The 27,472-nt window shown below is 49.3% G+C and overlaps 1 protein-coding gene across 6 annotated transcripts; it reads right to left on the bottom strand.

The window, feature by feature from the left end:
• Nucleotides 1-1,390: 1,390 nt before the first annotated feature.
• On the bottom strand, nucleotides 1,391-21,722 carry ZNF197 (zinc finger protein 197). Of its 6 annotated transcripts, none has more exons than XM_062200541.1 (6): nucleotides 21,615-21,722; nucleotides 18,569-19,041; nucleotides 17,278-17,437; nucleotides 16,883-16,974; nucleotides 16,492-16,618; nucleotides 1,391-6,541 (listed from the first exon to the last, which is right to left on the bottom strand). In XM_062200541.1, exons 2-6 carry the CDS (start codon nucleotides 18,956-18,958, stop codon nucleotides 4,224-4,226), a joined length of 3,087 nt encoding a protein of 1,028 aa, XP_062056525.1. In that variant the 5' UTR covers nucleotides 18,959-19,041; nucleotides 21,615-21,722; the 3' UTR covers nucleotides 1,391-4,223. The 6 variants fall into 6 exon arrangements, with proteins under 6 accessions (XP_062056525.1, XP_062056526.1, XP_062056523.1 ...); XM_062200542.1 differs by having other exon boundaries at nucleotides 18,569-19,032; XM_062200539.1 differs by having other exon boundaries at nucleotides 21,624-21,722.
• Nucleotides 21,723-27,472: the final 5,750 nt, after the last annotated feature.

Below are 27,472 nucleotides of genomic sequence, written 5' to 3'. Positions count from 1 at the left end.
GACTTTTTGGGATTGGCATTTTTACTCACCCCCCCCCCCTTTTTTTTTTTTGACAGGCAGAGTGGATAGTGAGAGAGAGAAACAGAGAGAAAGGTCTTCCTTTTGCCATTGGTTCACCCTCCAATGGCCGCTGCGGCCGGCGCATCGCGCTGATCCGAAGCCAGGAGCCAGGTGCTTCTCCTGGTCTCCCATATGGGTGCAGGGCCCAAGGACTTGGGCCATCCTCCACTGCCTTCCCGGGCCACAGCAGAGAGCTGGCCTGGAAGAGGGGCAACCGGGATAGAATCCGGCGCCCCAACCGGGACTAGAACCCGGTGTGCCGGTGCCGCAAGGCGGAGGATTAGCCTGTTAAGCCACGGTGCCGGCCCAGCTTTAATTCCCTTAAAATTCATTTAAGTCATGCAGCTGTCAACAGGTCGTATCATTTTATTGCAAAGTAGTAAGTATTCCATGGTGTAGACAGACAGTAGTTTGTTATGACCACCTGATGAAGGTTAGCTGGGTTGACTACAGGTTTTAACTTACAATAAAAGCTGCTATGAACATTCATGCACAGGTTTTTGTGTGGGTACTGTAAAGTGCATGACTGGTTTCATGAGAAACTAATAACCTATTTCCCCGAGTGCTGCACCATCTTACATCCCCAGCAATATACAAGATCCAGTTTCTCTGTATTCTTGCCAACATTGCTGTTATCACTGTTTTTTTTTAAGCTATTCTGAAAGGTTTATAGTGGTTATATCATATTAATTCACAAATTCCTAATGACAAATGATATCAAACATCTTGTCATTTGCTACTTTGCCATCTATACTTTGGTGAAATGTCTGTTCATGTCTTTTGCCCACTGTTGTCAAATTGGAGTTTTTAACTGTTAGGTTTTGACAGTTCTTTATGTGGTCTAGATATAAATCCTTTGTTGGATATATAATTTACAAATACTTTCTCCCAGTCTGTATTGTCTTTTTATCTTTAGGAGGATTTTTTTTTTTTAAGATTTTATTTACTTGAGAGGTAGAGACAGAGAGAAAGGCCTTCCTTATGTTGGTTCACTCCCCAAATGGCCACAACACCCAGAGCTGTGCCGATCCAAACACGGGTCTCCCACATGGGTGCAGGGGCCCAAGCACCTGGGCCATCGCAGAGAGCTGGATTGGAAGAGGAGCAGCTGGGACTAGAACCAGTGCCCACATGGGATGCTGGTGCCGTGGCGCTGGCCCCTAGGAGGATCTTTTGCAGAGCAATTTATCTTTTTTTTTTTTTTTTTTTTGACAGCCAGAGTGGACAGTGAGAGAGAGAGACAGAGAGAAAGGTCTTCCTTTGCCGTTGGTTCACCCTCCAATGGCCGCCGCGGCTGGCGCGCTGCGGCCGGCGCACCGTGCTGCTCCGATGGCAGGAGCCAGGTGCTTCTCCTGGTCTCCCATGGGGTGCAGGGCCCAAGCACTTGGGCCATCCTCCACTGCACTCCCTGGCCACAGCAGAGAGCTGGCCTGGAAGAGGGGCAACCGGGACAGAATCCAGTGCCCCGACCGGGACTAGAACCCGGTGTGCCGGCGCCGCTAGGCGGAGGATTAGCCTATTGAGCCGCGGCGCCGGCAGAGCAATTTATCTTAATTTTGATGGTGCTCTATTTATTTTTTCTTCTATGGAGTATGTTTTTGATGTCACCAAAGAGTTCTCTGCTTAACCCTAGGTTGTGTAATTGTTTTCGTTTTTCTCTATGGATATACATTTGCTCCAGCAGCATTTGTTGAAAAGGCAATACGGCATTGCTTTTGCACTGACTGGAAATTAATGGGGGCATTCGTTTGTCTATTTCTGGTGCTTAGTATCCTATGATTCTTTTGTAACTCATAAGATCAACCCCCTCATCCAGTTTTTATACCTTTTATTATGGAAAATTTCATACATACATAAAAGTAGCCAACAGTACAGTGAACTCCCCACTCACTTGTCCAGCCTCAGCAAAGGACACATCCTTCTTTCTTACCATGACTGTCTGAAGAATCCAGGAGGCTTTCTTTATACCATGACCTGGATTTGTCTGTTTCTCACAGAATCTTTTATCTTGTTCCTCTGCCTTCAGTATTTCCTGTAAACTGGCAAGTAGGTCTAGGTCTAAAGTTGATTAAATATAGCTTAAACATTTTTTGGCTTATTACATCACACAATGAGACATAGTCTGTGGGCTGTTTTATCAATGTAACATTCTGTCACGGGCAACATTGTTAAAGCATGTATGTTGCTTTGTAATTATTATAAGCTATTGCATGATTCTTCTGCAGCATGGATATGAAGCATTTTTATAGTCATTACCTCTCTTTAAAAAGGATTTATTCATTCATTTGCTTATTTATTTGAAAGGGAGAGGGAGAGAGAGAGAGAGAGAGAGAGAGACAGAGAGAGAGAGAGAGAAAGAGATTTTCCAAACAGCCTCAACTGTCATGCCTGGCCCAGGTGAAAAGTCAGGAGCCAGGGCACCATTCAGATCTTCCACATGGGTGGGAAGGGGCCCAAGTACTTGGACCATCTTCCACTGTCTTCCCAGGCACATGAGCAGGGAACTGGACTAGAAGCAGAACAGAGCAGCTGGGACTCAAACCAATGCTCTAACACAGGATGTCAGTGTCACAGGTGGCTGCTTAACCTGCTGTGCTACAACGCCAGCCCCATATTCACGCCCTCTTACCAACCCTGTGAGGTAGATATTCTTCCTCCTGTTTAGCAGAGGAATTCAAGGTTCCAAGAAGTGAGGGAATTTGTGCAAAACAAGTGGCAGAACCTGACACATTCCCAGGTTTTAAGGCTTGGTCCCTCGGTCTTCTCTCCGGGATACTTTTTATTCTCATCAGGAACCAAGCTCTCAACACTCCACTTTGAAAAACATCATTCTGTTATTTGTGTATTCCAGAACTGGAGTTCTGGGAATTACAGAGTAAAATTATGAACTCAAGAACGTAGGCTGAATTAAACTTACAGATGTACAGAAAGGTACAGGTTGACTGAATGATTCAGAGCGGGTAATGGGCTCTTGCTGACCCTAGGTGGATTCTACTCCGGCCTCAGCAAAACCTGAAGGGCCTGATTCTATGTGAGAAAACTTACAGTCAACTAAGTGCTGGGACAGAATGCTGTTTTATGAGTAAGAAGTCATCACTTGACAGCAATAATGAAGTGAACCGAGAATGACTGTGGTACAACCCCAGCTCAGCTGCTAGGGTTAAGAATTTTCCCCTATGAACAATGAAAGCAACAAATGACTGTCCTTTCATTTTGACACTCTCCATCTATGTTTTGAATTCAAAGATTGAAAATAAATTGGATTCCTGGACCAATATCAATGGCTAATCAAATTTTTCCTTAAAAACAAACTAGGTATATAATCTACTAACACCTTTAGACATTTTAAAGCTGTATTTTTAAACCTGTCTCAAATTATTAAATTATAAAGTTACTTATCCACCATTCTTTCTCTTATAAAATGAACAACTTTGAGTTTCATGGAATCCCCCTCATTCTAATACTGACTCAGTGCATAAGCTAACATTATGCCATGTTTTAGCTTTTGACAATACCTCTTATCCAACTTTATTGACAACTGACTATTTCATAAAGCACTTTCACAAAGATTCTTTCACTTAGCCCTCACAACAACCCTGTGAGGTAGGCATATGTCATCATGTGACTGACTCAAACTGAGTCTTAGAGGCTACTTAGTAACGTTGTACAGCTAGCTGGGGACACAGCCAGAACCAAACCTAGGTCTCCTGACTCTGAAACCAGTGATCTGGGGCTAACCTCCAAAAATAGGCTTTTGACCACCCAACTCCACAGGACATGTCTGGATCATATTGTCTAAACAGACTTTCTGTAGCAGTGATGCTATATTTAAAACATACACTACACATATTTCAGAAACAACATCCACTTGTTAGTAATGACATCATGACATCTTGTAAGACACAGGTCAGTTTCTTTGGAGTCCTTAGTTGCTCCAAGGTCTCTCTCTAAGTTCATAACAGATGGTCAGGAACAGAGTAGCCTTTAACCAGAAATTGTATTGTTTCTGTAGATCTGAAGACCTGAAAGTCTAGATTAACTTTCTTCTACATGCAACTCACTTGCACATAAAAAAGGGGCAGTCATGAGTGTTTTTCCCTATAAGCTATTCCTTTCACAGTTCCTTCAGTAGGCAGGGACTATATTCCATTTTACTTACGACACTAGATTTTCTGAATCTTTATCTTGGATTCACTGGTATTCTGTAGCCAAGAGAATTCTTCCACAGTGTGGATTTTTTGTTGAGGATGTAGATTTGCAGTCGGACAGAATTCTTTTTCTGACTTACCACACTCACAGGGCTTTCCATCTGTATGAATTTTCTGATGTACAGTAAGGTTTTTTCTTTGTCTAAAAACTTTACTGCAATCATTACACCCATAGGGTTTCTCCCCTGTGTGGATTCTCTGGTGGCCAACTAAATTCCTCTTAGAAGTAAAGGATTTCCTACACTTCTCACACTCATAGGGCTTTTCCCCAGTGTGCATTCTCTGATGTACAACGAGGTTTTTATTCTGACTAAAGTCTTTCCCACACTCATTGCATTTATAAGGTTTCTCTCCAGTGTGGATTCTTTGATGCACCATAAGATTTCTACTAGAGGTAAGGACTTTTCTGCATATATGACATTCATAGGTCTTTTCCCCGCTATGGATTCTTTGATGTTCAATAAGGTTTCTGTTGTAAGTAAAGCCTTTCCCACACTCATTACACGCGTAGGGTTTCTCACCAGTGTGGATTCTCTGATGGGCTATAAGGTTTGAGCGGTAGCTGAAGACTTTGCCACAGTCACTGCATTTGTAAGATTTCTCCCTCGTGTGAATCCTCTGATGCCCAATGAGGCTCTTCTTGAGAATGAAGCATTTGCCACACTCGTTACACTCATAGGGTTTCTCACCGCTGTGGATTCTCTTATGCTCGACAAGGTTCCGGTTGGAACTGAAAGCTCTTCCACACTCGGTGCACTCAAAGGGCTTCTCGCCGGTGTGGATCCTCCGATGCACAAGCAGGCTGGAGTTGTAACTGAAGGCCTTCCCACAGTCCTCACATTTGTAGGCCTTCTCCTGTGTGTGCAGCTTCTGATGGACCATGAAACTTTTGCTCATGATAAAGGTTTTCCCGCACTCTCGACATTCATAGGGCTTCTCTCCATTGTGCAGCCTCTCGTGGTCAATGAGGTTTCTGTTAGAACCAAAAACCTTGCCACAGTCTTTGCATTCATAGAGGTTCTCTCCGGTGTGGAACCTCTGATGTAAAATGAGGCTCTTCTTCAGGATAAACACCTTGCCGCACTCGTTACACTCGTAGGGCTTCTCCCCGTTGTGGAGTCTCTGGTGGTCGAAGAGGTAAGCGCTCTGAGTGAAGGCTTTCCCACACTCGGTGCACCTGTAAGGCTTCTCTCTGCTGTGCATCCTCTTGTGCTCGATGAGGCTGGACTTCGAAGTGAAAATCTTCCCACACTTTTTGCAACCGAAGGTTTTCTTCTCTGTGTGGACTCTCTGGTGTAAGAGGAGACTTTTACTCCTGATGAAGACCTTCCCACATTCCTTGCATTTGTAAGGGTTCTCCGCACTGTGCAGTCGCTGGTGGTCAACAAGGTAAGTGGTCTGAGCAAAGGTTTTCCCACATTCGTCACACTTATAGGGTTTCTCCCCAGAGTGGATTCTCTGGTGCAGAATGAGGCTCTTCTTCAGAATGAAAGCCTTCTGACACTTGTTACACTTATAGGGCTCCTCCCCTTTGTGAAGCCTCTGGTGGTCCACGAGGTAAGCATTCTGAGAGAAAACTTTGCCACATTCATTACACTTGTAAGGTCTCTCCCCTGAATGGCGTCGTAGATGTATAATAAGGCCAGAGTGCCGATAGAAACCCTTCCCGCACTCCTTACACTTGTACGGTTTCTCCCCCGTGTGGATTCTCTGATGGTTCAGAAGGTAGGCGCTCTGAGAGAACGCTTTGCCGCATTCATTGCATTTGTAAGGTTTCTCCCCAGAATGGTTCCGTAAATGCATCAGAAGGCTGGAGCGCTGGATAAAGCCTTTCCCACACTCCTTACATTTATGTGGCTTCTCCCCCGTGTGGATTCGCCGGTGGTTTATAAGATGGGAGATTTTATTGAAATGTTTACAACACATATCACATTTATAAAGCTTTTTTCCCTCAGTATCCACTAAACTTTCAGGAACAGCTGACCCCAAAGTCGAGCTTTCTCCAAATTCCTTCCACCTCTGGCGTTGTTCCGATAGAGTCCTTTTCCTCTTGTCTCGGGCACAGAGGGGAACTTTCTTCTCTGTGTCCACCCTTTGCTCCGCTTCGTTTTCCCACTGCCTTGCCAAGGCTTGCCATTCGCACGCTGCCTCAGGCTCCAGGGCCTGGGGAGCACCTGCATGGAGTCTTTTTGCAGTGCCTTTCTGAGAGTCTGCTCTCTGGGAAACACTGGGCTTGGAAGTCACCTCCACATCTTCCATCATGCTCTCCCACTCTGGTAAAAGGAATTCAAAATGAAAATGTTACCATGTTCCTACGTCTGTGAAAACAGGATCTTCAAACGAATTCAAAACATGCTAAATGGATACATTTTTATGCACATACAAAAAGGAGAAACTTCTGATTGAATGAAGGTACAAAGGAGAATACTATACCGACAGGATGTTGTAAATAGATTAACACACAAATCACACTTCTAGGCACTGTACAATCAAGAAGCAGAAGGAAAAATACAAAGCCAAAAATTCAAATGCAAGAAAGAACCTGAGAGAACATGGGATTTTAACTAGGTGGCTCAGGCCTAGGAAGTTGGATAGAACACAAAGAACCATTTGGCTCAGAAAGAATTCTCTGTTTTGTCAGGAAGATGAGAACTTCAAAGGAGAGGAAATACTTAAGGACTCTGAAAGGCAATTTTTAATTTTTGAATTAACCTACAGAAAAAAAATCCCTTAAAAAAAGCAACTTAGTTCTTAGACTCTATATAAAACTACTACTCCTTCAGAAATAGAAAATTTGAAATTCATTTCACAAACAATAGGTCTGTGTTAGACTTGTCTTAATTAGACATAAGAGAAGTACAGAATAAAAAGGAGAAAACAGAGAAGGAATAAAAAACATGAAAACATGGGTAAAATGATGAGGCTTAACTAGCTATCTCCAAGGTCCCTTTCTACTTGAACACTTGCAAATGTTTCAAAACATAATATTATTTTTATGAAAATGTTTTGGAAGACTACACTGAGCTATTAAAGTATGAGGAAAATGATGAACCAGCTCCCCAAATTGTCTAATAATTAATGTGAATAATACAACAATATCTATTCTTTGAATATAATAAATTTCCTCTACCTAGAGACAAAAAGACAGAGAAAAGGAATATAACCATTTTTATTTCATCATTAATGTCAAGTTCATTCATGAGAGGGTAAGGATTGGAAACAGTCAATAACTTTTTTTTTTTTTGACAGGCAGAGTGGACAGTGAGAGAGAGAGACAGAGAGAAAGGTCCTCCTTTTCTGTTGGTTCACTCCCCAATGGCCACCGAGGCTGGAGCGCTGCGGCTGGCACACCGCGCTGATCCGAAGCCAGGAGCCAGGAGCCAGGTGCTTTTCCTGGTCTCCCATGTGGGTGCAGGACCCAAGGACTTGGGCCATCCTCCACTGCACTCCCGGGCCACAGCAGACAGCTGGACTGGAAGAGGAGCAACCGGGACAGAATCCGGTGCCCCGACCGGGACTAGAACCCGGTGTGCCGGCATCACAGGTGGAGGATTAGCCTAGTGAGCCATGGCGCCAGCCTCAAATGTTATCTCAAGTGCCCTTCTCTCTGGGACTCGGGCAGGGCTGCCAGCTACACTACCAACCACTGGCTGCAGGGATAGGTATGTGTTTTAGTTCTACCCAATATTAGTACTTCAGTTTGTTTTTTAACTTGTATTTTTTTTTTTTTTTAAGATTTATTTATTTGGCCGGCGCCATGGCTTAACAGGCTAATCCTCCGCCTTGCGGCACCGGCACACCGGGTTCTAGTCCCGGTGAGGGCGCCGGATTCTATCCCAGTTGCCCCTCTTCCAGGCCAGCTCTCTGCTATGGCCCGGGAAGGCAGTGGAGGATGGCCCAAGTCCTTGGGCCCTGCACCCGCATGGGAGACCAGGAGAAGCACCTGGCTCCTGGCTTCGGATCAGCACGATGCGCTGGCCGCGGCAGCCATTGGAGGGTGAACCAACGGCAAAAAGGAAGACCTTTCTCTCTGTCTCTCTCTCTCTCTCACTATCCACTCTGCCTGTCCCCCCCCCCCCAAAAAAAAATTATTTATTTGAAAGTCAGGAAGAGAGAGGGAGGAAAAGAGAGAGAGAGAGAGAGAGAAAGGGGAAGATCTTCAATACACTGGTTCATTCCCCAGATGGCCACATTGGCTGGGTCTGGGCCAGGCCGAAGCCAGGAGCCAGCAGCTTCTTCCATGTCCCCCATGTGGGTGGCAGTGCCCCAAACATTTGGGCCATGTTCCAGTGCTTTTCAGTTTTCTTGTCCACAGTGACTGGATCAAGGCACAGTTTCACAGGTCAAGCAGGACACTTGTGAAGAGGAGGGCTCTCTTTATATAATGAAGCAACCAGGCTGTGCTGTGGCCTACAGGGTTAAGCCACCCCGAGATGCCAGATCAGGTCTTGGCTGCTCCACTTCTAATCTAGCTCCCTGCTAATGCTCCTGGGAGAACAGTGGAAGATGGCCCAAGTACCTTGGCTCCTAACACCCATATGGGAAATGCTGATGGAGTTCCAGGATCCTGGTTTCAGTTGGGCCCAGCACTGGGCGTTGCAGCATTTGGGAGTTAACCAGTAGATGAAGATCTCTTTTTCTGCCTTTCCCTCTCTCTCTGTAACTCTGCCTTTCAAATAAATAAATAAATGGTTATATAATGAAGAAAGCTTTGACAAGTGAGAAGTGTTACGAGTGGTTAAACTGAGGCTGTCAGTTTCTCCTGTGCTCCTGGACTCTAGCTGGCCAAACACATCTTGTTTCTTCTTGCCTCTCAGTGCCCATGTCCTTTTCTCCTCCGGAGTTCTCCCTCTTCCCCACTTGCTATGTGCCCTGTAACCATGTACTTAAAAGCTAAGCTGCAAAGTGACCCCCTCTGGGCATTATCTTTGATCTATATATAAAAAGGATTATAAGCAAATAGCATGAATTATTTGGTGACAAACAGACTGAAGTGAAAAATTCCCAGGAAGCCACAAACTACTAAAACTGACTTAAGAAGAAACAGACCTGGGACCGGCACTGTGGTGTGGTGAGTAAAGCCGCTGCCTGCAGTGCCAGCATCCATATGGGTGCTGGTTTGGGTCCTGGCTGCTCCACTTCCGATCCAGCTCTCTGCTATGGCCTGGGAAAGCAGTGGAGAATGGCCCAAGTGCTTGGGCTCCTGCACCTATGTGGGAGACGCTGAGGAAGCTCCTGGCTCCTGGCTTTGGATTGGTGTAGCTCTGGCCGTTGCGGCCATCTGGGAAGTGAACCAGCAGATGGAAGATTCTCTCTCTCTCTCTGCCTCTCTTTCTCTCTCTGTGTAACTCTTTTAAATAAATAAATACTTTTTTTTTTTTTTTTAAAAAAAAGGACAGACCTATAGCTATAGATTTACAGCAAGTAAGCAAATTGAAGGGCAGGTTTCCCATATTGGGAGTGCCTGGTTTATTCCTGGCTGCTCTACCTCCAATCCAGCTTCCTGATAAGGTGCACTCTGGGAGGTAGCAGATGATGGCTCATGTATTTGGGTCCCAGCAACCCACATAGTAGACCCAGATGCAGCTCCAGGCTTCAGGCTGGCCAGCGCTGCATGCTGTAGGCATCTGGGGAATGAACCAGTGGATGGAAGGTCTGTCTCTCCGCTTTTTTTTTTTTTTTTTTTTGACAGGCAGAGTGGACAGTGAGAGAGAGAGACAGAGAGAAAGGTCTTCCTTTGCCGTTGGTTCACCCTCTAATGGCCGCCGCGGTAGCGCGCTGCGGCCGGCGCACCGCGCTGTTCCGATGGCAGGAGCCAGGTGCTTATCCTGGTCTCCCATGGGGTGCAGAGCCCAAACACTTGGGCCATCCTCCACTGCACTCCCTGGCCACAGCAGAGAGCTGGCCTGGAAGAGGGGCAACCGGGACAGGATCGGTGCCCCGACCGGGACTAGAACCCGGTGTGCCGGCGCCGCAAGGCGGTGTCTCTCCGCTTTTTAAATAAAGTGAGAATAAAAAAATTTTGAAAGGAAAAAAAATTGACTTATTTATTTTAAAAAATTACCCACAAAAAAATACCCAAGCCCAGATTGCTTTACTGGTGAATTCTATCAAACAGTAAAGGAATACATCCCACTTCTTCCCAAATCTTCCAATAAACAGAAGAGGTGAGAACATTTCCTAACTCATTCTGAGGCAAATATTAATCCTGATAGCAAAACTAGAAAGAAAAAAGAAAACTACAAATATATATTATGAGGATTATAAAGACACATATAAAAAACTTTAACAAAATACACCTAGCAACACATAAAAAAATTATATAAGGGGTCTCCAAAAAGCTCATGGAAAATGTATACTACAGAAAAAGTGAATTTCAAAATTTTTTTACTAAAATCAACTTATCTTTTAATTTTATATTTTTCCATGAACTTTTTGCAGTACACCATGGCCAAGTGAGATTTATCAGAGCAAAGCAATGTTTAACATCAGAAAATCAATAAATATAATATACCATAGCAACAGAATGAAAGACAAAAACCACATAATTACTTCAACAGACACTGAAAAATATTTAGTAAAATCCAGTCAACAGGGGCTGGCACTGTGGCGTCCTAGTAAGCTAAGCCTCTGCCTGCAGCGCCAGCATCACTTATGGACGCCAGTTCAGGTCCTGGCTGCTCCACTTTGCATCCTGGCTGCTCCACTTCCCATCGGCTCCCTGCTAACGAGGAGTGGCAGACAGCCCAAGTGCTTGGGCCCCTGCACCCACGTGGGAGACCCGGAGCCCAGCTTCGGCCACTGTGGCCATTTAGGGGAGTGAACCAGTGGAAAGAAGACCTCTCTCTCTCTCTCTCTCTAACTCTGCTTCTCAAATAAATAAATATTGAAAAAAATCCACTCAACAAAGTAGGAACAGGAGGGAATTTCCTCAACCTAGTAAAGGACTTGTACCACAAATCCAAAGCTGGCATCGTATTTAGTGGTGGAGGATTAAGTGTGTTCCCTTTAAAAACAGGAGTAAGAAAAGGCTGTCTGCTATTTCTATTCCACATGCACTGGAAGTTTCAGGCCGAGCAATTAGGCAAGACAAAGAAAGAAAAGGCATCAGATGGAAAGGAAGAAGTAAAACCATCATCCACCTGTGCTATCATTTACTTGTAGAAGATAAAGATCTTGTAAGCAGAAAATCCTGAGGAATCTACTGAAAACTATCAGAGCTAATAATAACGTCAGCCAGGTTGCCGGACACCAAGATCAATACACAAGAATCAGTAGCATTGCTACACACTAGAACTGAACGACTCAAAGAGATGTTAAAAAAATTATAAACAGCATCAAAAGGAATAAAAGACTAGGAATATATTTAACAAAAGTAGTCCGAAACTCATGCTCTGAAATTCCGACTCAAGTAAAACTGCCACAAATCTCTCTCTGAATCATCTGCCTCCTTCTCCTCTCTCAGTCTTCTGCCACGCCAGGTTCTCACAGGCTCCCACATCACCTCGTGTGCACTTGAGCTATGTACCATCTGGTACGCTGTCTTGTAACTGTCAAGCGTACATGTCTCTCTCTCTAATTTGTACTTCCAAGTTCTCAAGAGGGGCTAAGCCTGATAGGAGAATTACTCAGTATTTCCTATTTCCCTTGAAATTCTAGTCCAATCTCAAACAGACACAAATTATAACAAACATATACGTACACATGTAACAAACATGAAAACAAACATGAATCTTTTATATTTTGGAGCAGTGTGTACAAGCTATCTAGAAGTCTACTTTCCTACCAACTTATCAATGTATGGAAACTGAGTGCAAAAAAACTGTCCTATTTGATAGTGTTAGGCCTGCTTCGTACTTGGGGAATTCATCTGGGGGAATCTGGTTATGCCCAAGTTTTAACCAATGCAAACAGTTACCTGGGTCTATCTCCACACATTTTACTTACTCCCCCTCTCTCTTTCTTTCTTTCTTTTCTTCTTTTTTTTTTTTTTTTTGACAGGCAGAGTGGACAGTGAGAGAGAGAGAGAGAGAGAGAAAGGTCTTCCTTTTGTCGTTGTTCACCCTCCAATGGCCGCCGCGGCCGTCATGCTGCGGCCGGCGCACCGCACTGATCCGAAGGCAGGAGCCAGGTGCTTATCCTGGTCTCCCATGGGGTGCAGGGCCCAAGGACTTGGGCCATCCTCCACTGCACTCCCGGGCCACAGCAGAGATCTGGCCTGGAAGAGGGGCAACAGGGACAGAATCCGGCGCCCCGACCGGGACTAGAACCTGGTGTGCCGGCGCCGCAAGGTACTCCCCCTCTTTCTGAACCATTTCCTTAAGGCACCTTCTTTAAATCAGAATTGCTTGGTCAGACTCCAACAACATTGAAGCTGGAGGATATTTAATTGGTGAAAGTTGGCTCAAACTTTCCCTTCCTCACAGAGCTGGAATTAACAAGCAACTCCATTTTCTTGTTATTTTTTTAAAGTTTAACTGCTGGGCCCATTCAGAATTTATTTTTCTTTTAAAGATTTATTTATTTATTTGAAAGGTAGTGTAATAGAGAGGCAAAGGCAGAGGCAGAGAGAGAGAGGTCTTTCATCCTCTCTCCATCCCCAAATGGCTGCAACGGCCAGAGCTGGACCAATCCAAAGCCAGAGCCAGGATCTTTTTTTCCGGGTCTCCCACATGGGTGCAGGGGCCCAAGAACTTGGGCCATCCTCCACTGCTTTCCCAGGCCATAGCAGAGAGCTGGACCAGAAGTGGAACAACCGGGACTCGAACCGGCACCCACAGGGATGCCGGCACTGCAGGTGGCAGCTTTACCTCCTACACCACAGTGCTGTACCCTAGAATTTATTTTGCCATACAGCAGGAACCATGGTGAATGTTTTTCATAAAATTAGCCATAAAACATATTTTAAAATTTTTAGAAAAACGGCTTATTTAGCAAACAGCAATGGGAATACTGAAAGCCACTTGGGTCAAAAAAAGACTCCATTCTCATTTTATATATCAAGATAAACTGATAGGGCCGGTGCTGTGACACAGTGGGTTAAAGCCCCAGCCTGCAGTGCCAGCATCCCATATGGGCACTGGTTCGAGTCCTGGCTGCTCCTCTTCTGATCCAGCTCCTTGCTAATGCTCTTGTGAAAGCAGCGGAGGATGGCCTAAGTCCTTGGGCCTCTGCATCCATGTGGGAGACCAGGAAGAAGCTCCTGGCTCCTGGCTTCAGACTGGCACAGCTCCGGCAGTTGTGGCCATCTGGGGAGTGAACCAATAGATGGAAGACCTTTCTCTCTTTCTACCTGTCTGTGTAACTCTTTCAAATAAATAAAATAAATCTTAAAAAAAAAGATAAGGTGATTGAGATCAAGATAGATTAGTTCAAACATCAAAATAAAACAACAGATGTAACTGAGGAATACGCAGATGGATTTTTAAAAAATAATTTTCTAGGAAGAAAAGACTATAAATATTATAAAGGAAAATATTAAGTTTGATTACATAAAATATTTTCTAAGGCTTAAAAAATTCATAAATAACACTGAAAGGCAGACAAACGGGAAAATCATATGTAACACCTGATCAAGTGCTAGTGGTTCTAATATATAAAGAAGTGCCCATACATAGGAAAGACATGAACAGGAATAAAATAACCAACAAAATATGAAGAGACTGCAACCACACTAATAATGAAAAAACAGTGTACAAAAAATTGGTACTCGTCTATCTAGCAAAGATTTAATTGAAACATTGCACTGACCAAATTATATACACATATAGGGGAAATGGGCCCTCTGTTCTCTTTTTGTGGGAGCTCAGTTGGCACTCATGGGTAGGAAGCAGCTTGGTAATATATATCAATGCATAAACTCAACAGAAAGTCTGACCCGCTATTACCACTGCTGAAATACTAAAGGATATATCCTCCTAACTATAAATTACTAGCCAATAAATAATGAGGCTGCTGGGTACAAAATTAATGATCAAAAAGTCACCATTTTCATGTATGTACCCAGTGGTCAATTAGAGAACATAAAAACCCCTCTGGATGAATATGACTCTGAAAGATGTCTGAGTCACACAAAGGCGGCACAGAGCAGAATTGCAGCAGGACACATGCTACTGAACGGCAACATCAGAGTCACGAAGCTGTCAGTGTGGAGCAAGGAGCGTGAGGACGGAACACTACGCAGTCATTTAAGCTGATCATACAAGTGTGTATCTCAGTCAGAATTAGCTCATGTGGCTGCCTTCTCAGGTTTTTTTTTTTTTTTTTTTTTTTTTTTTTAATTTGAGAGGAAAGAGAAGAGCTCCCATGCACTGGTTTGCTCCTCAAATACCCGCAACAGCCTGATTCGTCAGTTTTTAACATGTTTCTCCAAGCAGAACCCTACTCCTGTGATCAAGTTCTAGCACAGAAGCTACCTCCTTTACGGCCTTTCCTAACCCCCAGGAGTGGAACTGGTTGCTTTGCGCCCTGCATTCCCATCACACAAGGTTTAAGCCACTCCTGTGCTAGCTGTTTCACTCTGCCTTATAGTTGTTCATTCTTTCCACCCTCACTTCCCACACCCCAAAGGGCAGAAACACGTCATTTTCACAGCAATGTTTGCTGGAAGCACAACAGTTAGTAAGATTTTTTTTTTTTTTTTTTTTGGACAGGCAGAGTGGACAGTGAGAGAGAGAGACAGAGAGAAAGGTCTTCCTTTGCCGTTGGTTCACCCTCTAATGGCCGCCGCGGCGGGTGCACCGCGCTGATCCGAAGCCAGGAGCCAGGTGCTACTCCTGGTCTCCCATGGGGTGCAGGGCCCAAGGACTTGGGCCATCCTCCACTGCACTCCAGGGCCACAGCAGAGAGCTGGACAGGAAGAGCAGCGACCGGGTCAGAATCCAGTGCCCCGACCGGGACTAGAACCTGGTGTGCTGGCGCGGCAGGTGGAGGATTAGCCTATTGAGCCGCGGCGCCGGCCATGAAATTTTAAACATCCTTATTTTCCTCATTTTATTACTAATCAAACACATCTACTGGGGCTGGCACTGTGGTGTAGTAGGTTAAGCCTCTGCCTGTGGTACTGGCATCCCATATGGGTGCCAGTTTGAGTCCTGGCTGCTCCACTTCTGATCCAGCTCTCTGATGTGGCCTGGGAAAGCAGTGGAAGGTGGCCCAAGTCCTTGGGCCCCTGCACCCGTGTGTGACCCAGAAGAAGCTCCTGGCTCATGGATTCAGATTGGCCCAGCTCTTGCCATCGCAGCCATTTGGAGGTGAGCCAACAGATGGAAGACCTCTATGTCTCTATCTCTGTCTATAACTCTGCCTCTCAAATAAATAAATCTTAAAAAAATCTACTTTAGAATAAACAGACATTGGAACTTTACAAAATTATATTAGTAAATGAGTGTGGAGCAAAGGGAGTGTTCTCACGCTGCACCGGTGAGATAAGCAGAGAAGACAGGAGTGGTTGAAGAAGCCTCAACAACTCAACACTCGGGCTCAGTACCTGTACTTCAAAAACACAGTGAGAAGTACAGAAAGGCCACAGACGCAGGGTTGATGACTGTTGTGACAACTAGGCCAAATAAGGAAATGGCTATCTGAATAATGGTACAATCTATGCAGCCAATATAGACTAACAGAGTAAGTTTGTAACATGACAGCAAGCAGAATGCAAGGAGAGGGAGCTATAAAACTGTACCCCCACACACATGTGTGTGCACACATGTGGAGGAGAGGGAGCTGTAAATTACACAGATACACACACGTGTGGACACGTGTGAAGGAGAGGGAGCTATAACACTGTACACACAGACACACACTCATTTGTGCACACGTGTGAAGAGCTGCTGTAATGCTGTACACACATGTGTGGACACATGTGAAGGAGAGGGAGCTATAACACTGTACACACAGACACACACTCATTTGTGCACACGTGTGAAGCAGAGCTGCTGTAACACTGTACACACAGACATACACACATACTTGTGCACACGTGTGAAGGAGAGCCAGCTGTAAACTACACACACACACACGTGTGCACACATGTGAAGGAGAGGGAGCTGTAAAACTACACACAGACACACACATACTTGCACACATGTGTCCACGTGTGAAGGAAATCCAGCTGTAAGCTACACACACAGACACACACACACGTGCACACGTGTGAAGGGACCTCCAACACGAGGACAAGCGAGGTAGCATCAAAACGCCGACAGCTCTGGAGGGGCCTCACCCAGGGAGGTCACAGTTCCGTAGTTCTCCAGCATCACATCCCAGTACAAGGCCCTCTGAATGGGGCCCAGACACGCCCACTCCTCCGCAGTGAAGCACACGGACACCTCCTCAAACATCACCAGCTCCTGCAATCACAGGTGCGTGTGAGACCTGCCCTGCTCAACAGCTCCCCTCTGGCGCTCCCTCCCTCTGGGGAAGGGGGAGCTGTGAGCCATGAGGCAGGCCACGACACCAGATACACGACGAGACCCCAGGTAAGGGCAGTCGGCCAGGAGCGTGCGCCTTGAAGTAGGCGGGAACTCACTGGCCACCGAGCACAGGGCCGTCAGAGGGGAGTTCAGCCACCACTCAGTAATGCAAACAGGAAGGAGAGGGGATGCAAACCTTACCTGGGGCTGGGCTGTTAGCAGCATAAGCGCCATTAACTGATTCCTTGGGTTCTCTTCTTGGGAAAGGGCAGAAGCTTCAGGGGCAGGAGCACCTGAGGAAGGGCAAACAGCTGCCTGAGATGACTGCTCTTCTTGCCTACCCCGAGTCCAACAGCTCCTACAGAGTGGGAATCCACAAAGACCCAGAGCTCCCAGGCCCAGGAAACCATGGCTGTAAAGTGACTCCCAGGTGCAGGGCTGGAATAACACACCAAGTAGCAGCGAGCACGCACATGCAGTCAGAGGGACCCAGGTCAGGGCAAGCGGGGGAGGAGCAGCAGGAAGAGCAGGGCACTGAAAGGCCGGGAGAGAAAGCAACTCCCTGCGAGCAGAGGACCGAGCCACAGAGTAAGTACCACGTGGCGGATCCTGGAGGCCGAACAGCACTGAGCTGGGAAGAGGATGTGGGCGAATGCCAGTGGCTACGCGGCCACCAGCGGGTTCAGCGGGAAGGGCTGTTCCTGCAGTGCGCATCCCGTCTTGGAGGGCGTCCTGGTCCTGGACAAGGACTGGAACCTGGGGACAAGCAGGACAAAGTGAGCTGGTTCCTCTCGTACTTCCAGCAGATGGACTCACCTAACCACCATGGACCTCTTTCTGCCCACAATCTAGAACTGTGAGAACAGAGAGACCCACCTCAAACATGGAGCATCAAAACAGCAGTAAAGCTTTGCATGAGAACAGTGGAGCTGCCCTCTAGCCCCACTCAGGGCACTGGTGACCTCTCCCACAGGAGACCGTACAGAACGGTGGGAACAGAAGCCAGACCTGGGTATGGATTAGGAGGGAATGGGAAGTCACAAGCAGTACTCGAGAGCATGGATTTTAGCTTTAGATCAGACTTGGGTTCAGTAACGCTCTTCTCCCTGACCCCTCTGCCTGCACCCTGCTCCAACACACGTCACTCGTGGCTTGGCTGCTGGCCAGGTGTCTAACCTTGGCAATCCACTGAACTTTCTTCTGTCTCAGTGTCCTAATCTCTCCATCGAGGATAGATCAGAAATTCCTAGTGAAATATGTAGCTCTAAAAGGCTCCATTTTTATGATTAAAACAGGCCTGTCCTTGATGTCACTCCCACATCTGAGTCCTGGTTCAGACTCAGGAACATTGCAGGCATTTACAGAGTCTCACACACAAGAGACTGTATGACGTCCCAACCTGAGGATCGAGGTCAGCAAAGCCTTTTCAGACGCAAGTATCTCATTCCAACCCCTCGTCTCGCAGAGGCCCCAGGAGGAGCACACCAGGGGAGGTGCTGCTAGATCTGGAGAGCTTCACTTCTACGCCTCTGCCTTCTGTACCCCAGGCTGACATCACCACTCCAGACCCACAGGAACAACGTATGCAGTGCACATGTGGCTGCTAAGGGGGACACATACAAATCAGTGTTCTTCAGGGTCTTGGACCAAAGTCATCACGGGCACGCATCACCCAGGCGGACAAAGCACAGTCTGCCTCATGCTGACACCTCACTCATAAATCCATTTCTCTGCAAAGACACTCCACGGCCTGCCTGGACCGCTTACGGACTTGCTGTAATTAGCACTGGCTGGCTAGTGTGCTGACGATTAATGACAGTCACTGGGTCACCCTCCAGCCCAGCCTCCATTCTTTTCTCCCCTCCACCTCCCCCCCGCCTTTCTCACTTTCAGCGCTGGTCCATCGAGGTCCCTCTGCAGCTCCTCTACCAGGGCCACAGCCTCCTCACCACTCCCAGGGCGATGCAGCTGCACCCAGGTCCGGATCTCCCCGGGCAGGATGCTCAGGAACTGCTCCAGCACCAGCAGCTCCAGGATCTGGGCCTTGGTGCGCGCTTCTGGCCTCAGCCACCGGCGACAGAGCTCCCGGAGCCGGCTCAGCGCCTCCTGGGGTCCAGACGTCTCATGGTATCGCAACTGTCTGAAGTGCAGGTGGGAGGTCTCCCACACGGAGGAGCTGCTCCCTTGGAAGCTGGTTCCCCACTTCCAAGTGTCATCCTTCCCCTTCACAAGCCCCTCTTGTCTCAGAACGCTGTGGGTCCAGCTTTCTCTTGTCATGGTCGACTTTTAAGAAACCTTCGGGTCCCCTGAGTCCTTGCTTGACTTCTTCCTCAGCGCCTGGAGCTCATCATCTACGAGACCTCAAGAAATCAGAGCTAAAGTTAACCCAGAGAGACCAGCAAGCTTTCCAGACCCCAGTCAGCTCCCGGCAAGCAAGAGAACCCCGAGAAGGCAAGGCTCGTCTAGGCTCTGGAGAGCTTCTTCTGACAGAGGCCCCCCGGCGGAGGCCCTGGGGACACAGCTATTGCTGCAATCAAGAGCATGAAATGGGCCGGCACTGTGGCATAGCGGGTAAAGCCGTCGCCTGCAGTGCCCGCATCCCATATGGGCGCTGGTTCGATACCCAGATGCTCAGATGGGGTGCTGATTTGCAGGAAAATGAACTGAAATGTGTTCTGTGAAGAAACTGTGCTCTCAGTCGTATCTGCCACCCATCTTTTACTTTATGGCTTCTTTCCCACTGTGAGTGTGGTGTCAACAGTCTTCCGTGGGGTCAGGACTCTCTAAGGGAGGGAGGAGGACTTGGTTCTGGGAAGCCAGTCAGGTTTTTGCAACATTCTAAAGCAAAGTAAGTGCTAAATGAAGTAGTAGCAGGGTAAGACAAATGAGAGAATCTGGCAGTTCTCGGTAACGAATCTGGAGATGATGGCGAGGAATTTTTAAAGAGGATTTTAAGGGGTAGGTATTGTGCGGAATGGGTTAAGCCAACGCTCACGACACCTGCATCCCAATCCAAGTGCCTGAGTTAGGATCATGGCTACTCTGCTTCTGCTCCGGCTCACTACCAGTGCACCTGTGAGCAGCAGAGGGCCCTCGGAGACCTGGGCCCTGCCACCCACGCGGGAGACCCCAGCCACGTTCCAGGCTCCCAGCTTTGGCACAGCCCAGCCCTGGCTGTTGCTTCATTTGGAAAGTGAACCCGTGGATGAAAATCCTATCACCCTGCCTTTCAGATAAATAAGTCATCTTTTTTTTTGGGGGGGGGGTTTTAAGTATTTTTCTGCAGTCACTGGTCAGAACTCTACACTTGGCAGCTAAAAACAATAGACCCTTGAACACACATTCTGCTCGATTCTCAGAAAACGTCTGTGAGGCAGAAGTTACGGAGAATAGGGTCAAACGAGCTCCAGGATCCACTCCGGGCCTCCCAGCTACTTAGGCTGGGAAGCGAATTTGGAGCGCCAGGACTCCACTTCCCAGGGTCCAAAATAACTCCAAGGAGGAGCAGAAACACCCAAAGAGCGGCGGTTCTAGGGCTGGTCCACGACACAGCTTTAATCTGGCAAGCTGCAAAGCGTGAAGGCTAGTAACTGTACAGCGACGGGCTGGCAATGGCACCATCGTTATTAATTATTTTGCAAAGGACCGCACTCACTCTGAGTTGATGTTTTAGCACTTAGTGTTCGGGGGTGTGGTGGCTTCGCTAGCTGAAGGCTGTCGTATTACAAAATTAAAAGACAACAGCCAGTCCGGCCCCGCGCTCGGAGGGCCGCTGCTCCCGGCAAGTCCCGGCGGCGAGGCCACGGACACTGCCTAGTCCCCCACGCACGCAGGGAGCTGTGCCCTGGCCTCCCCAGCGCGGGCCACGGTGGCCGGCTGTGCCCGGCTGTGCCCGGCGGCCGGCTGTCCCCGGCTGCCCCCGGCTGTGCCCGGCTGCCCCCGGCTGTCCCCGGCTGTCCCCGGCGGCCGGCTGTCCCCGGCTGTGCCCGGCTGTCGGCTGTGCCCGGCTGTGCCCGGCTGTCCCCAGCTGTCCCCGGCTGCCCCCGGCTGTGCCCGGTTGTCCCCGGCGGCCAGCTGTGCCCGGCTGCCCCCGGCTGTCCCCGGCTGCCCCTGGCTGTCCCCGGCTGTGCCCGGTTGTCCCCGGCGGCCGGCTGTCCCCGGCTGTGCCCGGCTGTCCCCGGCTGTCGGCTGTGCCCGGCTGTCCCCGGCTGTGCCCGGTGGCTGGCTGTCCCCGGCTGTCCCTGGTTGTGCCCGGCTGTCCCCAGCGGCCGGCTGTGCCCGGCTGTGCCCGGCTGTCCCCGGCTGTCGGCTGTGCCCAGCTGTGCCCGGCTGTGCCTGGCTGTCCCCGGTGGCCGGCTGTCCCCGGCTGTGCCCGGCTGTCCCCGGCGGCCGGCTGTGCCCGGCTGCCCCCGGCTGTCCCCAGCTGTGCCCGGTTGTCCCCGGCGGCCGGCTGTCCCCAGCTGTCCCCGGCTGTGCCCAGCTGCCCCCGGCTGTGCCCGGCTGCCCCCGGCTGTGCCCGGCTGTCCCCGACTGTGCCCGGCGGCTGGCTGTGCCCGGCTGTCCCCGACTGTGCCCGGTGGCTGGCTGTGCCCGGTTGTCCCCGGCTGTGCCCGGCTGTGCCCGGCTGTCCCCGGCTGTGCCCGGCTGCCCCCGGCTGCGCCCGGCTGTCCCCGACTGTGCCCGGCGGCTGGCTGTGCCCGGCTGTCCCCGACTGTGCCCGGCGGCTGGCTGTCCCCGGCTGTGCCCGGCTGTCCCCGGCTGTGCCCAGCTGCCCCCGGCTGTCCCCGGCTGTCCCCGGCTGTGCCCGGCTGTCGGCTGTCCCCGGCTGTTGGCTGTGCCCGGCTGTGCCCGGCTGTGCCCGGCTGTCCCCGGCGGCCGGCTGTGCCCGCGCCCCCGGCCGCCCTCGGCGCAGCCCACCCGCCCCCGGGCCCACCCCGCTCACCGGGGGCTCCAGCCGCGGCTCCGCCCTTGGGTACCGCCGCCTCGGCGCCAGGCCACTGGGAGATGACCCCGGGGCCGGACGCGCCCAGGCCCCAAAGAATGGCCGGGCCGCAGATGCGGCGACTTCCGGCGGCGCCTCGCCGCGCCCCCCACCCGCACCCCGGCTCTCTAGGAGCCGCAGCTCTATGGTCTCCGGCTTTGCGCGGGGACGCGGGCGAGCGCGCAGGTCCCGGGTGGTCCTCGTGCTGGGCGGCCGGTGGGGAGGGTGCGCGCCCCAGGGACCGGGCCCAGGGCCTCGGCAAGCTTGTTGCTTCCTCTCTGGGTTCCTGTTTCGAGATTTATTGTTTTGTTTGAAAGGCAGAGTTAGACAGAGAGACTGATCTTCCATCTACTGGTTCACTCCCCCAAATGGCAGCAACCACCAGGGCTGGACCAGGCTGAAGCCAGAAGCCAGGAGCTTCCTCTGCGGCTCCCACGCGGGTGCGGGGGCCCGAGTCCTTGGGCCAAAGCATGCTGCTTTCTCAGACACTGAGCAGGGCGCTGGGTCGGAAGTGGAGCACCCGCTGCTCCACAGACCCCATAGGATGCTGGAGCTGCAGGTAGAAGCTCCTCCCCGACCTTGGCTCTCCCGCGCGTTTCGGTTGATTTTCACAGGGGGTAGTCTCGCAGGCTGGCAAGTCCGCATCTCAGCCTAGAGCAGTTCTCAGTAAGAACGTGGCTTATCCATCACTCCCTTGTGAGTCTGCCTACTGTGGTTGTTATCTCTTGCCCCAGAGATGAACTGCTGGTATGACACAGCGATCAAGTGGAAGCTGCAAGGTCATGGGGAAGTGGGGGAAAGGGGGCCCTGCTCTCCCTGAGGAGGTGGTTACTGCACTTGTCCATCACCCTGGGTAGACAGGTGTATGTCAGAGAAAACGGAAGGCTGGTCTTCAGTGGGTCCCTCAATCTCTTGGGTTTGGACTTCCGCAGTGGACACCTCTGTACAGCGCTAAAGCCGGAACCAGGCTCCAAGAGGGCATAGGTCACGTGTGAATGGCCCTTATGTAGACCCAGAACCCAGAACAAAGCTGGATTCACACTCCCGCCAGGTGGTGGCTGACTGTCTGCTGCGCACGAGCCCGTTGATTTCTGTGTGTGCTCCTGGCTTTCACCAATCCCGGCCTCTGTTCACCCTCCACTCAGCGGCTGTTAGCTGAGTACCTGCTGTGTGCCAGCCGCGTGGCTCTAGGCTCCAGGGACCTCGGTGAAGAGGCAAAGCCCTTGTTCTCAGGGAGCTTGCCTCTAATGCAATAGAGAGAAAACAAATACAGAAGTGCACCAGGAATGTAAGTGCTGAGAAGAAAGAGGGAGAGGAGGACCCAAGAAAGGAGATTGAGAAGCACCACCGACCCACGTGGCAGGAGAACCAGGAAACAGTACCTTCTGGGTCTCAGAGCACTCATGGGTAGATTCTGAAATATAAGAATGGCCCTGCTAATGGCCTGGGAAAGCAGCAGAAGATGGCCCAAGTGCCTGAGCCCCTGCCACCCATGTGGGAGACCCAGAAGAAGCTCCTGGCTCCTACCTGGCTCAGCCCCAGCTGTTGTGGTCATTTGGGGGGTGAACGAGTGGATGGAAAATCTCTCTGTCTCTCCTTGTCTCTCTGTAATTTTGCCTTTCAAATACATAAATAAGTAAATATCAAAAATTAAAAAATCTTGGGCCGGCGCCGTGGCTTAACAGGCTAATCCTCCGCCTTGCGGTGCCGGCACACCGGGTTCTAGTCCCGGTTGGGGCGCCGGATTCTATCCCGGTTGCCCCTCTTCCAGGCCAGCTCTCTGCTATGGCCCGGGAAGGCAGTGAAGGATGGCCCGAGTGCTTGGGCCCTGCACCCGCATGGGAGACCAGGAGAAGCACCTGGCTCCTGGCTTCGGATCAGCACGATGCGCCGGCCGCAGCAGCCATTGGAGGGTGAACCAGCGGCAAAAAGGAAGACCTTTCTCTCTCTCTCTCTCTCTCTCTCTCACTATCCACTCTGCCTGTAAAAAAAAAAAAATCTTAAAAAAAAAGATTTGCCTTACAAAAGCCTGAAATGTCATTCTCAATGGAAAGGTTATGTTTCTATAGATATCAACCCCACTCTAGAAGTTATCAGTGGCTAAGATGCCAGGCAGGAGCCCTGTGTCCCACCCCTTAGCTGTAGCTCCTGCTAATGCAAATCCTGCAATGCTGCTGGCTCAAACAGTGGAGTCCCTGCCGCTGGCATGGGAGACATGCATTGACTCTCTAGCTCCTCACTGCAGAACTCAGGCCATGGTGGACCCTGTTGCTGGCATCTGAGGAGCGAATTAGTGCACAGGCGTGCTGTCTCTTCCTCCCTTCCTTCTTCCTCCCTCCTGCTCTCTGTCTCTTTGCCTCTCAAAAAAAAAAATATTCAAAACCCCACTCTACCAGTTTTTTTGTAACTCAATTAAACTATGACTGAGTAGGGGGCAAGATGGTGGATGAGACACTCCAGTGATTGTCTTCCCCAGAGACGTCAGTTGAGCAGGTATCCACGCACAAGCCACCCTCACAAGAGCTGAGGAAGCCAGGTGAGAGACCGCCGTGCCAAATGTCTTACTAAGAAAAGGCAGTTTGAAATGGCAGGAAGCAAACAGTTGCCATAGCACCCAGCTCCTAACAGTACAGCTCCATGCCACCGACCTGAGAAACCGAGAAGGACTTAAGATCTTAGCCAGCATCCCATAAGGGCACCAGTTTGAGTCCCAGCTGCTCCACTTCTGATCCAGCTTTCTGCCCTGGGCTGGGAAAGCAGTAGAAGATGGCCCGTGTTCTTGGGCCCCTGCACCTTCGAGGGAGACCCGGAAGAAGCTCTTGGCTCCTGGCTTTGGATCAGCTCAGCTCCGGCTGTTGTGGCCATTTGGGGAGTGAATCAGCAGATGGAAGACCCATCTCTCTCTCTCTCCCTCTCTCCCTCTCTCTCTTTTTATGCATCGGCCTCTCTGTAACTCTGCCCTTCAAATAAACAAATATTTAAAAAAAAAAACAACAAAAAACAAACTTAGATCTAAACCCAGATCTAAGACTTTAGATCTGAATCCCAGGACTGGGTATGCCACCGTGAAGTTCAGCACCATCAGGGCCTCCCACCCCTGCCCCCAGCCAGTACCTCTGGGGTACTAGCCAAGTGGCCAAGGGGCTCCACCCCCACCCTCTGGCAGACGGTGAAGCAAGACACCAGCCACTGGGAAATAGGGTGGTAAATTCAACTCGGATTTTTCCTTTGAGCTTAGTGCCTGGCCTGCCATAGTGGAACTCAGCCCCGGGTGAAGTACAAAGTCCTCTTTCCTCAGCCCTTGGACCTGGGACAAATGTGGGGTCCGGGCGCCCTCTAGTGGTGAAATGGCAACAACACACTAACAGTTGCTTTTAAGGCCAACCTTCACTTAAGGCAATACGAAAATAGTATAGAGTCTCAAAGAAAATAAGTAGACTACTTGGACTCTCTGGAAGGCAGGTGAAAATGAAACCACATTAAAAAATGGAAGAAAAAAAACCTCCTCATCCTTCAGTACACACATGATCCCGTGCACCAACAAGCATCAGGAACTTTTGGGGGACCATGAGTTCACCTGACAAACAAAATAAGCTGTGAGGAACAATTAGACAGCAACTGACATGTGCAAATTCTTGGGTGCAGAATTTAAAATTGTGTTTTATGGAAATTCAGTGAGGTTCAGGAAAACCCAGAGGAACTCTCCATTACTCTAACAGAGAAACAAAACAGATAAATGGAAATAATGTTTTTAAAAAATCAGAAAAGAATCCTTGAGTTGAAAAGCACATTAAGCAGTGGCTGGTGTTGTGGCACAGTGGGTTAAGCCACTGCTTGTGACACTGGCATCCCATAATGTTCTGCATCCAAGAAGGCAGCAGAAGATGGCCTAGCACTTACGCCCCTGCCACCTATGTGGGAGACCAGCTTGACTCCCGGCTTTCTCCTGGCCCAGAGCTAGCTGTTGCAGCCGTCTGGGGAGTGAACCAGAGGATGGAAGATCTCTCCCTCTGTTTTTTCCCCCTCTGCCTCTTCCTCTCTCTCTGTGGCTCTGCCTTTCAAATAAATAAACAATTTTAAGCACTTTATGGAAAGATTAAAATGTGATAAAAGGCATCAACAGAAGAATAGGTCAAAGGGGAGAATTAGCGAGCTCCAAGACAGGCAATTTGAAAATGCTCAGGCAGAGGGAAAGGAAAGAAAAAAAAGAATGAGGAGAAATGAAGAAGATTTACAAGAATCTCAATGCAACACTAAAAGAGGAAAGATCTAAGCTGTTTGGGTTCAGGAGTGCATTATTCGGTTTTTCACTACTGTAACTAACACACGAGAGGAGCTGCTTGGGAAAGAAAAGGTTTATTTCTTCTTTCAGTTCAGGATCAGGTGGCCCATGGTCTGACATCTGTGGAGGCTGGTCATGACAGGTGCAGAGGTACGATCACATGATGAAGTAGGAAGGAGAAAAAGAGAGAGAGAGAGAGAGAGAGAGAGACAGAGACAGAGACAGAGACAGAGGGAGAAGTTAGGCAAAACTCAGATTCACATAATGATCACGTTTGTGGGAACCATGCCCTCAATGACCTAAACACTCCCACCAGCCCCAGGTCCTACCCAGTACTATTAGATCAAGTCTCTACCATTTTTTTTTTTAAATTATTTATTTGAAAGCGTTACAGAGAAGGAAAGGTAGAGGTGGTGGGGAGGGGGAGAGAGACAGAGAGAGAGAAAGATCTTTCATCTGCTGGTTCACTCCCCAGGTGGGTACAATGGTCAGGACTGGGCTAGGTTGAAGCCAGGAGCTTCTTCTGGGTCTCCCACATGGGTGCAGGGGTTCAAGCACTTGGGCCATCTTCTGCTGCTTTCTCAGGAAACTCAATCAGAAGTGGAGCAGCCAGGACTTGACCCAAACCGGCACCCATGTGGGATGCCAGTGCTGCAGGCGGCGGCTTTACCTGCTATGCCACAGCGCCGGTTCAAGTTGCACCTTTAATCCATCAACAGTTAACATCGAGACATCAGAGTTTTTTAAACATTTTGCTTGAGTTTTGGGGAGACAAATCCTATTCAACCCATAACAAAGAGGGACTTGAGAAGGCCAAAGGGGTAGAAAGAATATTCAGGGGAAAACAGAAAACCTCCCAAACTGAGAGACAGATGCAAACAGCCAGGTATGAGAAGGTCAGAGGTCATCAGCTAGATTTCTTTTCTTTTCTTTTTTTTTTTTTTAAGATTTTATTTATTTGTTTGAGAGGTAGAGCTACAGACAGTGAGAGGGAGACATAGAAAGAAAGGTCTTCCATCCACTGGTTCACTCCCCAAATGGCCGCAACGGCCAGAGCTGACCCAATCCAAAGCCAGGAGCCAGGATCTGCCTCCGGGTCTCCCACGCGAGTGCAGGGGCCCAAGGACTTGGGTCATCTTCTGCTTTCTTAGGCCATAGCAGAGAGCTGGATTGGAAGAGGAGCAGCCGGGATATGAACCGGTGCCCGTATGGGATGCCAGCACTGCAGGTGGAGGACTAACCCACTGCGCCACAGCACCAGCCCCCCACCAGTTAGGTTTCAACGCAACCAATTCTACCCAAAGACAATATAGTCAAGCTTTCTAACGTTTAAGAGGAGATTCTCCAAGCTGCAAGAGAAAAGAAACAGGTGAAACATAAAGGTGTCTGTTTGCAGGTCTCAGACTTCCCAGCAGGAAGCTTGCAGGTCAGGAGGGACCGGGACGAGACTTTCCCAGCACTGAAGGGATAAAACCTGTCAACCAAGAATACTGTACCCAGCAAGGCTGTAGTTTATATATGCAAGAGA

The sequence above is a fragment of the Lepus europaeus genome, chromosome 9 (assembly GCF_033115175.1).
Source record: "Lepus europaeus isolate LE1 chromosome 9, mLepTim1.pri, whole genome shotgun sequence".
In the NCBI taxonomy this organism is placed as follows: Eukaryota; Metazoa; Chordata; class Mammalia; order Lagomorpha; family Leporidae; genus Lepus; species Lepus europaeus.
The sequence above is the reverse complement of the archived record's forward strand: the minus strand, read 5'-3'. Positions and strand labels throughout refer to the sequence as shown.

Coding starts and splice junctions, on each gene's coding strand:
- ZNF197 (XM_062200541.1), bottom strand. CDS start 18,958: ATGACAAGAGAAAGCTGGACCCACAGCGTTCTGAGACAAGAGGGGCTT. Junction 16,975..17,277: donor CCTCCAGGATCCGCCACGTG/GTACTTACTCTG, acceptor GCCCTTCCTCAG/GTGCTCCTGCCCCTGAAGCT. Junction 6,542..16,491: donor CGGAACTGTGACCTCCCTGG/GTGAGGCCCCTC, acceptor TCCTTTTACCAG/AGTGGGAGAGCATGATGGAA.